The sequence below is a fragment of the Sarcophilus harrisii genome, chromosome 5 (genome assembly GCF_902635505.1).
Source record: "Sarcophilus harrisii chromosome 5, mSarHar1.11, whole genome shotgun sequence".
Classification (NCBI taxonomy): domain Eukaryota; kingdom Metazoa; phylum Chordata; class Mammalia; order Dasyuromorphia; family Dasyuridae; genus Sarcophilus; species Sarcophilus harrisii.
In genome coordinates this window covers 146499101-146511400 of record NC_045430.1, presented here as the reverse complement: position 1 = coordinate 146511400, position 12300 = coordinate 146499101, and the positions used below count along the sequence as shown (strand labels likewise).

Sequence of the window (12300 nt, the reverse complement as noted above, 5' to 3'; positions counted from 1 at the left end):
TAATATCTTGCAAAGAATGAAATAGACAAATTCTATTGTTTAAATGGATGTATATCTTAATTCAAATTATTTCAATAATTCAATTTTTCAATAAGGATACAAGATAAATAGATATCACATATATGCACACACACATATATATAAATAGGATGAATATGTATGTAGATTATATAGTTAGGTAATAAATAGATAGGATTAAAAAACCAAATATTTTTCAGGCTACTTTGAAGCTTCATGTCTATATGTACTATGTATCAAGAAGAAAGCCAGAAAATGGTGAATATGTCAAGCATCAAATAATATCATAAAAATAAAAGTGATTATGTTTTAAGATAGGAAATAGTTGGTTTCTGTCTTTTTAGAATCACTTGTCTTTGTATTTAAGCCATCAGCTGTTCAAAGTAAGGGTCAAAATCAGCAATAAATTAGAGGAAAGGATAAATATGACAATATATGTTGCTCAGTTAACAGCCTAACAAGTTGTTGAAAAATGTCAAAAAGGCAAAGACAAACTGATCATCATCTTAAGGAAGTATAATGAAGCCAATCAAAATAAAGATGACAAAAGTCTATAAACCACCTCAGCCAGGGAACACTTGATTTCAAGGCAGAGTGGAAACATGACAGACAGGAACAAGGTTGGTTTGTAGTCATTCATTTGTAAAATATTACAGAAGAAGATATTCTCTCATTAATAAAGACAAACAGAAGAGAGGAAGAGCCAGCCAAACCGATGTCTCAAGAACAAATTTGGATCAGAAGGAAAACAGAGCTGTAAAATTAAACAGATTTCAGAGTTTTTCTAAACTAATCTCTTCCTGTTCTTAATAGCAATGGGATCAGTCCATGTGGACTCTTAATACCACAGTTTTAACCAAATGTTAGAGAAAAATATAGCAGGCACTTAATAAAAACTTGCTGAATTGATGTAGAATAGCTCTTAAATGAAGTTTTAAAAAAAGTATTTGGATGTTACCACTTATAAATAGAAGGAATTCTTGCCAGAGATGATAAATTTTGAAGATATTAAGGGACCACTGTTTAAGATAACTCCGAAAGGGGAAGAAATTTTTAGAAGTTTTTTTTTTTTTTTTAATCACAGGTAGTAGTATTATCTCCTTCCATATAGTGATGGCTATTGTTGTTCAATCATTTCAAGTGTGTCATTCTTTACAACTCCGTTTGAGGTTTTCTTGGCAAGGATGCTCTAGTGGTTTGCCACTTTCTTCTCCAACACATTTATCAGATGGAAAAACTGAAGCAAACAGGTTTAAGTGATATACACAGGGGCACACAGCTAGCAAGCACCTGAAGACAGATTCAAATTTAAGAAGATTCATCTTCTTGATTTCAGGTCTGGCACTTATCTACTGTGCTACCTTACTGTTCATAAGAACTCATTAAAATCTAATGAACTACCTATTTTCTTAGGTAAAAAAATTTAATAGGAATAGTTTTATGTATGTATTGAGGACATCTTTAATCAAAATATGAAAAAATAATAGGCAGGTTTTCTCTAATGATTTTCTGCAACATACCACCCCTTCATTTCAACAAAATTATATCAAGAATTTACTATGTGCTAGTCACTGTTTTAGTTATCCAAAGCACAAGAGAAACAGTACCATGTTTGTTATTTTTTTAAAAAGCATTTAGTTCAGAATAGCCAAGTACAATTTTAAAGGCACTTCACCACATGGTTTTAATAGCTCTGTTGAAATCATACAAGATTTCTTCACAGACATAACCAATGAGCTATCTTCTTTTCAACAACACTGATTATCATTATGAAGTTAAGGATAAAAACAGGGATATGAATATTCTCCAAAGGTCTTGGCCACAGAGTATGTGAAACACAAATTCCAAATAAAAAATGGATTCCCTATAGATGATTCTTTTCTTTGTAAATGATTTTGTGCTCATTACATCAAGGTAGCTCAGAATACTACAGATCTTCCTTAAAGAAATCTACACACAGCTAGTCAAAATAGAACACAGATGCAAGAAAAATGACTGAAAAGCAACAAAAATTCAAGACAAAAAAATTAAATTATTGGATATAGCATAGACTGGGTTGAAATTTTAACATGCAACATTTTCAATGATTTCAAATTGCTCTCTCCCAAAAACCTCAGTTCTTAACAAAAATATTCTTCCATTGATGCTTTATGACTATGAAACACACATCACCACAATCTCCATGGAACCAAAATGGAAGTTCTAAAGGTTAATCGAGGAAGCACATGGTAGGAGTAAGTAGACAGAATAATATTATTAAAAATTCATTGTATACAAGAATTAAAATATAAGATGTTATCAAGGAAATGTTTTAGAGTTATATCAAAGTATTAAGGAATAATATTATACATCCTGGGTGTTTCACTACTAATTTTTTTTTTAAGACCTAGAGGAATTTCTATGGAATAGATATTGGGTAAATAGAAGACTTCTTGAAGATCACTAAGGTAGACTACCTCCCCTCATACTTGTCTGAGAAAATTGAGGCCATCCATCCTGATTTACTCCTTTCTCCTACTCCACACACTCAAAAATCACTATACATCTTCACCCAACATCTCCTCCATTGTTCTACTCTCTGTCTTTATATATTAGTCCTACTCTCTCTTCTAAATAGCATTTTCAAATCATTTTCTAAACATATTTACTTGGATGTCCAATTAGTACCTCATATTCAATATGATCAAAATGGAACTTACTCTCTTCCTCTCAAACCTGCCTATTTCTGTTAGGACATTTCCATCTTCCCATTTATTATTATTATTGTAATATAATATTATTATTCCCATCTTCCCATTTGTTATATTGGAATCAACTTTGATATCTGCCTTCTCCCTTAACTTTAACATTCAACCAATTGTCAAGCCTTGTCAGTTCAAATTCCATAATACCTCTTGGATTTATCCCTTTATTTTCACTTAAAAAGCCACTAAACCTTATTCCAATATTCATTATCCCTTTCGGGGACCACTATAATGGCCCACTCCTTGCTTTCAGTCTCTGTTCTCCCTATTTATCCCACATATACTGCCCAAATAATATGCCTGTTCACGGCCACAAGAAGATTATGTGATGGATGTAGTTCTTTTCAACAACGAGGTGATTCACACCAGTTCCAATGGTGGTGTGATGGAGAGAGCCATCTGTAGCCAGAGAGTGAATCATAGGGACTGAATGTGGATCACAGCATAGTATTTTCACTTTTTTTGTTGTTGTTTACTTACATTTTGTTTTCTTTCTCATTTTTTCTTTTTGATCCGATTTTTCTTGGGTAACAAGATAATTGTGGAAATATGTACAGAAGAATTACACACACACACACACACACACACATATATGATTTGAGGGGAAAATTTTGGAACACAATGTTTTGCAAGGGCGAATGTTGAAAATTATCTATGCATATGTTTTGAAAATAAAAAAACCTTAATAAAAAAATAAGAAAAAGAAAAATCAAAACCAAGAAAGTTTATGGAATTCTTCTTAGTCCCCATGAACCCCAGATAAAAAGCTGTTGTAGTAACAGGCTTACTGTTTTTAAAGACTACTTCTAGCCTATAAATCATCACTGGCAATGTGCTGCAACCTACTCGAACCTGCCAAATAAAGCTGTATGCCAAACACGATCTCAAACTATTAAATAATCTAAATTCGGCAACACTACCAGGCTTTCTTCCTTAGGTGAGGAACCACCTAAGGTAGTCAATTACCAAGTCTTTTTAGTTTTTTCTTCAAACTCTCTCTATGCATTTTCTTGGCTACTTTTCCAGCCAAGATATTTAGCAATATAAGCCTATATTATTGCAACAGTTTATAATCTGGATCCACTGTTTTCAGGTCCTTCTCTTCTCATCCCTCCTTCATCTACCAAGCACATTATTTAAGCATCATTTGTATATTGTCACTGTCCTACTGAAAAGTTTTCAAAAGTTCCTTATTTCATAAAATGTTAGCTGTAGAAGGAACCCCTTATTTTATAAACAAGGGAACTGAGTAATGGTTTACTAGGTCATAAAGCTAATTAAAATTACAACAGGGACTAGAAATGATTTCTATTACATCCTACTAAAGTGTTTTATATACACTTTATTACATTCTTACTCCATCAAGTCTAAAGTTCCCTTCTTGGCTTTCAAATCTTTCAATTTTTTTAGAGAAAAATAAGATAAATAAAACTCTCAGGTTTCATCTTCCGAAAGCCTACTTTCCTACCTTCCCTTCAATACTGTGCTCTAGTCGTGGACTTTTCAGCAATTATTCTTCAGGTAAATACTAATTAATCAAGCCTGGGAGCAGTGTGTTCCGCATTAGCCTTTCCTGTCATGTTTGCAATCTTCATATCGATCTTTCCCAAAGATATAGTCACTGGCACTCCAATGGGCCATTTCCCCTAGGAAAAGACTTGGAGTACAAATCTAGTAATAGAACATATATCTGGCATCTCAGAACCAGCCAAGTTAAGTTTAAAGAAACTTTACAAGACAGCTTGAACACCAAGTTACAAACTTTTTGTCCATTAATAACTAACAAAGATTACCTACTAGAGTATGGAGGCATTGGTTTCAGAAGCAATGAAGGAATTACCCATACTGATTAAATAAATCATGGCTTTTCTAAAATGCTAAATCACAAAGTATTTCTACCTTACTTCATATTGGACATATTTCATGGCAATTCCCTCTTTTCAGAAGACATAAATATAAATGGGTCATAGCTCTGTTATACATATGCTTTATAAACCTTCAACAATCTGTTCTAAACTTTCCAGAATAGAAGAAAATTAAAAATTAAACTCTTCATGAAAGTTTAATTTTAATTGTGATTTTAAAATCACATTTTTGCAAATTTAATTCATAAAATAATTATCTTAAAAGCCATCAGAATCATAAAAGCTATATGACTGTCATGAACAAATATTTTTGAACTGTTATATTAAAATGTTATATAATTTTTTTAACAATTAAGATGCTAAGTTACCCATGCATATATCCTGTAAATAAAAGGCTATTAAATAAAAAAAAAAAGAATGAGGAAAAAAAAAAACAATTAAGATGCTATAATATTTTAACAAAAGTTTGGCTATCTGACTAAAGACATTTTGGAAGTTTGACTATATAACAGAGAAATTTTAAAATAAAAACAAAGTGCAAGACATTGTCTCTGACCTAAAAGAGCTCATTATCAAAAGACAAGAGTAACACTTGCTCAGTAAGTGATCAATACAAAGACTAATGAGCCTATGTTTTGCTAATCATTTTAATATTTTCACTCTGTTCACAAAATTAAAAAGAGGACAAATCTAATATTAAAACAAAAGGTTCCATTGGACAATTTCTTCCCTTACACTAATTTTTTTTAAAAAATCCATTTTTCATCCTTTTTAAGTTTTAATAAGTTCCCTTTGCTCTTAGGAGATTGTTGATTTATACCAAGTCCAGACATCATATTCCTTGGTTACACTGGGAGTAAGTGTCTGGCCATTAAAGCCAATTACAACATTAACAAGATTTTTAGACCCAGAAGCAACACTTCAATATCTTCAAAACACTGGCCATTTCATTGGGTTGCCTTCTCTTATTTCTCCCAAGGTACAATTAATTTTGATACTTTTATGACCTTTGGCCAGAATAAATAGCCCTTCCTAGATCTGCAGGCACCAAAACTCATAGATTGGAATAGTTTGGAAACAGATCAGTCTCAAAGAAATTCACAAATATTAAATAATTTAATGTTTACAACAGTAGAATTATAAGACATTGTTGATTTGCCTATTACCTAGTTCCTTGTCAAAGATGAGAATATTAATAAATTAATCTTCTCAGACTACATAATTAGAATTTGATGAACTTTTTCTCTCTCCATTAATGATTAGTGAAATCCCCATCTACCTAATTTTTTTCCAGATTGCTTTAGGGAGTTTTTCTCTCAATTGATTGTCTTACAGTTTTATAGAGTTCATACAATATTGTGTGTTTTGAATATGGATCCAGTATAATACTCGGGTAGGCATTGCTATAGCCTTCCAATGATATTCCAGTTGGTATACTGGCATTGGAAATGAAGATAATAGATAGCTATGCAAATTAGCAGCACATAGCAGATGAAAGACACAGTGTTTGTTATTGGGTTCATATCCTTAAAATTAAGTGATAAGTTTGGGTAGTCTTCAAGATCACACAGATTGAAATAGGTCCATGAAAAAATTAGATAAAAAAAGGAAACATGTGAGCACCACATCACAAGTCAGAGGTATTTGGCAGTCATAAATACAGAGTGAAACTTGCAGCCCTATTTTGAGCTAGAATTAAATTTATAACCAAAAACTATATTCATAAATTAACAAAGGTTTGCCTATGTGGCTAATATAATCAATTAGAAGATAATATTACTGCAGTATCTGAAAAGATGATTACATATCTGTGCCATTCATTTTGAATATTACTGGAGATCAAATGATTGTTGAAGTTTAATAAGTAAGGTATCCTGGAACCTAGAGATTTAGTGAACCATGATATAAAAATTGTTTATAGCAGCCCTTTTTATAATGGCAAGAAACTAGACATTGAGTGGATGCCCATTAGCTAGAGAATGAATAAATTATGATATATGGATATTATGGAATATTATTAATAGTTCTGTAAGAAACAATCAGCAGGATGATTTCAGAAAAGCTGGGAAATTTATGCAGCTTGATGCTGAAGAACCACCAAAAGAACATTGTACACAGTAACAACAAGATTGCGTGATGATCAATTGTGATGTCTTGGCTTTTTTCAACACTGAGGCGATTCAAGATAGTTCCTATAGACTTGGGATACAAAGTTCCATCTGCATCCAGATTGAGAACTGTGGAGACTCTATGAGGATCAAAACAGTATTTTCAACTTTTTGTGCTGGTGGCATTTGTTTGCTTGAGTTTTTTCCTTCTTTCTCATATTTTTTACTCTTCCAATAGCATTTTTCTTGTACAGTATAATGAATATGAAAATATGTTTAAAAGAATTGCACATGTTTAGCTTATATTGAATTGCTTGCTGTCTTGGGGGCGGGGAGAAAGGGAGGAAGAAAAATTTGGAACACAAGATTTTACAAAGGGGAATGTTGAAATTTATATTATGTTGCATTTATTTGGAAAAATAAAATATTATTTTAAAAAATAAAGATTTGCTTCTGGGTGGACTGAATCTTTTCTTTTCAGGCAAGACATCTTGCCATTTGTAACAAATAGTGCCATCAGCTGTTGGTAGCAAATAGTACTATTGGCAGTTACATGGTATAATGGATAGAATACTAGATCGGGAATTAGCAGGATCTAAGTTCAAATCTGACATTAATCATCTACAAGCTTGGTAACTGTGGGCAAGCCATTTTAGCTGTGCCTTGGTTTTCTCATTTATAGATGGATAATAAAAGCACTTATTTCCCAGGCTTGTTGTGGATGAAATGAGATGTTTGTAGAGTGCTTTGCAAACCTTAAAGCAATACATAATTTTTAGCTTTTATTTTTATTTTCTATAGAGCCCAGAAAAGTCGGACTGGGAACTTTGATTAAGGAAGAAATGATGGGCACACTTCCACCATGGTTTTTGTATTTATGAATTATGTAGCTCCTATTAGCTACAAATGATGATCCCCATTTGTAATTCTACACTTCAAGTAGCAAGCTGCCAGTATTAAGCTCCAGCAAGAATAAGACAGAAGCAAAAGGTGTTCGGGTTTCCCTTTGACTCCAAAAAGGAATTAATAAACTCCCTGGAACTTATATCTGATGTTCACCTCCTTTCTGAAATGTTCTTTTATTTCTTTGGTTCATCTTTTCCTTGAAAACTTCTATGGTTTTCATTCATCTATAAAACTGGTTATATACCTTTATTTGTTTATTTTAATAATAATAGCTTTTTATTTTGCAAAATACATGCAAAGAGTTTTCAACATTCACTCTTGCAAAACCTTGTGTTCCAAATTTTTCTCCCTTCCTTCTCACCTTTCCTCTTCCATAGACACCAAGTAATCCAACATAGAAATTCTTCTAAACATATTTCCATACTTATCATGCTGTAAAAGAAAAATCAGATCAAAAAAGGAAAAAATGAGAAAGGAAAAACAAGCATAGTTAATATACTTTTTAAAAAAATTATGCAACTGATTCACCTCTAGAATTATATTCTAGTTCTATATATGGAACACTGAAGAATTTTCTCTCCTGTTCTCTGTGTGTAGTAAATGTTTGTCCTTTGTTTCCAAAGAGGATCAAGGACATCAGGAGTTTTGTCCTGATTTGTCTTGACTTGTAAGTGAATGGGGATTTTAATTAAGACAGAACTGTATAAAGTCATCAGCCTCACTCTTTCCTCCAGAGTCCATAGGAGTCCAGTGGCAAGACATGAGTCAGGAAGACTGGCGATATTTCTCTATATATTTGAAAAATGTGACTGAGTCAAATTTATGAAAATGCAAGTCATTCCCCAAATGATAAATTCTCAAAGGATATATAAAGGTAGTAAATAATAGGGAACTACTAAAGATTTTTGAACAGAGAGACATGAATAAGTCTATTTGTAAAAAATGTTCTGGCAACAGTATGAAAAGCAAAATAGAGAGTGGAGCAAATAAAAGATGTACATTGTTACTGTTAATATAAGTGCCTTTTCTGTGGCTTTTTCTGTTTTGATTAAATGTCAGTAATAAATTTCAACACAAAGATTATTGGGGTCAGGACAGAAGATTTAAAAAATTAGACTTAAAAATGTAGACTACCTGCAGTAATAATCATGATGACTGATATAGTGTTTAATATTTTACAAAGTATTTGACACATTTTACTCTACACCTATGTTAATAATTATTCATGTCCTAAAGAACTTCATATTTTAACTTTTAAAATCCTTACTAAAAAATATGCTCAGTTTGGAACAGTTATCTTTAATGCTTGCTAGGTTCTGACAAAATGCTGGACCTGAAATCAGAAAGATATGGCTTGCAATCCTGTATCAGACGTTTTTTGCTATATGATCCTGGGCAAGCTCTCAGTGCCTCAGATTCAGCTCACCCATCTATAGAATGAGAATAATAATAAAACCTACATCACAGAGTTGTTGTAAGACTCCAATGAGATGATTAATGTAAAGTTCTTTACAAACCATATATAGCAAAAATTGAGATACAGATATGTATATGTACATGCATATATATATATATATATATATATATATATATATAATCTGAACTTGTGATAAAATTTAAAAATATATTTCAGGAGATTACCTATGAGATATTGGATCATTTCCTTTTGTGTATTTAATTGTCTGTATAAATCTTTAATTTTTTTCAGATGGATAGCATACCTAAAGATGAATCGTTGATTATGGAAAAGAGGAAAGACCTCCAAAAAGAGGTTGAATTAGCTAAAAGGAATTTGGCCCAGCAGGTTAATATTAATTCTCAATTTTTGCCTTCTACATAAGGGATGCAAATATGAAGTCATTAAATAATTCTCATAGAATCCTATCAAAAGGGGCTCTTTGAAAGAAAATGAGGACTTTTTTCTCATGTCTTTAAATCTCAAGTGAACCCTACTCTCCTTGACCCCTCTCTCCTTCCTCCTCTCCCTCCCTCCCAAAAAATTAAAATAGCCTTGATATCTTTGATAGATATGGACATGAAAGACAGTTCTTTACAGCTTCAAAAACTTTAAAACAGTTTAAAGGACACATACAAAATAATACTGGTTTTTAAATAAAATTATAATTATATTTACAATTTACTAAATTATTTTAATACTTTTTATTTTAAAAAAATAATTTGTTGTAAAGCAACTAATGGATATTTCGGTTTCTCCAGATAGAATGCAGTACTTATTAAAAATATTTCCAAAGTAGTTTTAAAAATTCAAATTTTTTTATTGACTTAAAAGAAAAATATGATAAAACATGTTTTCCTATTGTACAAATGTAATGAGTTGTACATTCAAAAATTAAGTGATTTGGATTTGAGGGTTGAGGTTATTTTGTTTTTAACAAAGTTGTCACAGACTTGGATAGTCCAAGATATCGCACCTACCAAAAGATAAATCATTATTACTGCACTGTGTTTCCAAACAGAAAGTTGTAACAGATGTGGAAGCCCGATTATTAGAACAATACATTGCAGAAGAAAGCAAGCTTTTTAAGGAGCAGGAATTCTTCAGAGCACAATTAGGAAATCTTACCCGTCTACAACAAATCAAAATAGAGGAGAGAGAAAAGAAAGCCAAAGATTACATAAAAGCTCAGGTAAAAGCACTTCTCTATCCTTTTGTTTCTACATGTGAACATTATCAATAGAATATTTCTTGCTTCAGACTAGATGGTGGTCTAATGGTGATCTAATCTTCATTAAAATAATACTCAAGAGTGAACAGGGACTCCATTTATGTTCAAATCCAACAAAACATGTCCCATGGAATGTAGAGTATCTCCTAATAAGACGAGATTTCACTATCCCATTAAGAAATCATAATTGTACATTTGATTAAATAATATTCAAAAAAAGCAGTGGCTCCAGGGAGCTGAATTTGCATTAGCAAGAGCCACAGGGAAAGTAAATACAATTAGGCTTTGGTCAGAAAAGTTCAAGGCAAGAATCATGAAGGAAAGAATCAAGAAAAGCAGCAGTCTGAAATCTTTGGTTTCCTCACTGAGAGACTCAATTCCACTCCCTTTACAAGCCACCATAGTAGTGTCTTGCTACCATAGCTAGATGTCCTCATATTTCCTCTTGGGAAATACGTATTAGAAAGAAACATGTTTTAGTGGAGAGAGCAACAGGCTTGAATTAAAGAGATGCGCTTAATTCCTGTTCTGAAATTTAACTAGCTGTGTTACCATAAACATGTCTCCAAACTGTGTATACTTTGGTTTTTTGTTTCTTTTTATCTGTATAATGGGGGTGATGATATATATGATTTATCTTGCAGAGGAGGTGTAAGAAAAGTATTTTGTAAAAATAAAAGCAGCATACAAATGTGAACTGTTGTTTTAAAGATGTGAACCTTATTCTTGGGGAGGAAATCCTTTCTTGTTTTCTGCTTTTGTCTTAAAACTTTGTCAAAAAGAAAACAACTTTGTGAAATTAATATTTAAATCGCACAATCTAGCCCCATGCTATCTTTATAGCCTTAGCTCTTCTTTTTGTTTCCGACATCCTTGCCAAAGGACAAGCTGGAATTTTCTTTTTCTTTTTTTCTTTTTGCTGAGGTAATTGGGGTTAAGTGACTTATCCAGAGTCACACAGCCATGTAATGTTAAGTGTCTGAGACCAGATTTGAACTCCCATCCTCCTGACTTCAGGGTTGGTACTCTATCCACTGTGCCACCTAGCTGCCCTTGCTCTTCTTTTAACAATAATCTGGCCAAACTGACCTCTCCATTTCTCATCTACCATGTACTTTCCTGTGATCCTACTTTTGTCTGGACTGCCCCCAACTTCAAAAATATTCTCTCATTTTCCCTTTTCTTCATCCTCTCTTCCTTTAAGAGGCTCATGTAAGAAATAAAACATCTTACTAAGAACTAATGATTGATGAATAATGGAAAGATTTTATTTTACATTCTTGTAGGAACAGTTGTATCCAATTCCATAGAATAGGAACCCACCTTACAGAATCCAAATCAAGACTTGTTATGTTAGTTAACCCTACTGCTCCCATCAGGATCCCTATTAGTCAAGATCCTCAGTTACAATTCTCTTATAAGGCAGTAGTATGCCCAATTCTAAGCAAAATGTGACTATAGAACAACAGTTCCTTTTGTTCTTTGAGTTGATGCTGTTGGGTTATGTCTCCAATTTCCCAATCTTTCGTTGTCCAACAGGCAACCTTCTTCTCTCCTTCCTTAACTGCAAGCCTAGCACATTTTCTGGGGTATTTACCCTTTCTCGAGGATATCTATGAAGTAAACCAGCTAAGATTGCAAAACCCCATTTCTTAACAATTTCTCCCTTTTTAATAAGGATTTTGCTTCCAAATAATGCTGTCAAATTTTATCAGTCTGCATTCATCTTCACTATTGATGCAGTTATTATCTTTGACAATTATCATTTTAACATTATTACCCCTCGATATAAGAATATTCCCTATACTCTGGACAGTGCTTTGAACCACTCTCAATCAATTGAATAAGGCATGGTATACACAATCTTAGGGATATGAGGGCCCATAAACCAATTTATATAATACTAAATTTGTTTCCAGCAAGATCCATTGAACCAACTTAACCAAGAAGTGTTGAAGGGACTTGTCCAAGT

General features: G+C 32.5%; 1 protein-coding gene across 1 annotated transcript in view; it reads left to right on the top strand.

Moving 5' to 3' along the window:
- The window catches only part of CCDC146 (coiled-coil domain containing 146), a 166458-nt gene that overhangs the window by 114175 nt on the left and 39983 nt on the right, over window positions 1-12300 (top strand). Inside the window, 2 exon segments of the mRNA XM_031940214.1 lie at window positions 9350-9445; window positions 10119-10289. Coding sequence (XP_031796074.1) covers window positions 9350-9445; window positions 10119-10289 — 267 coding nt within the window.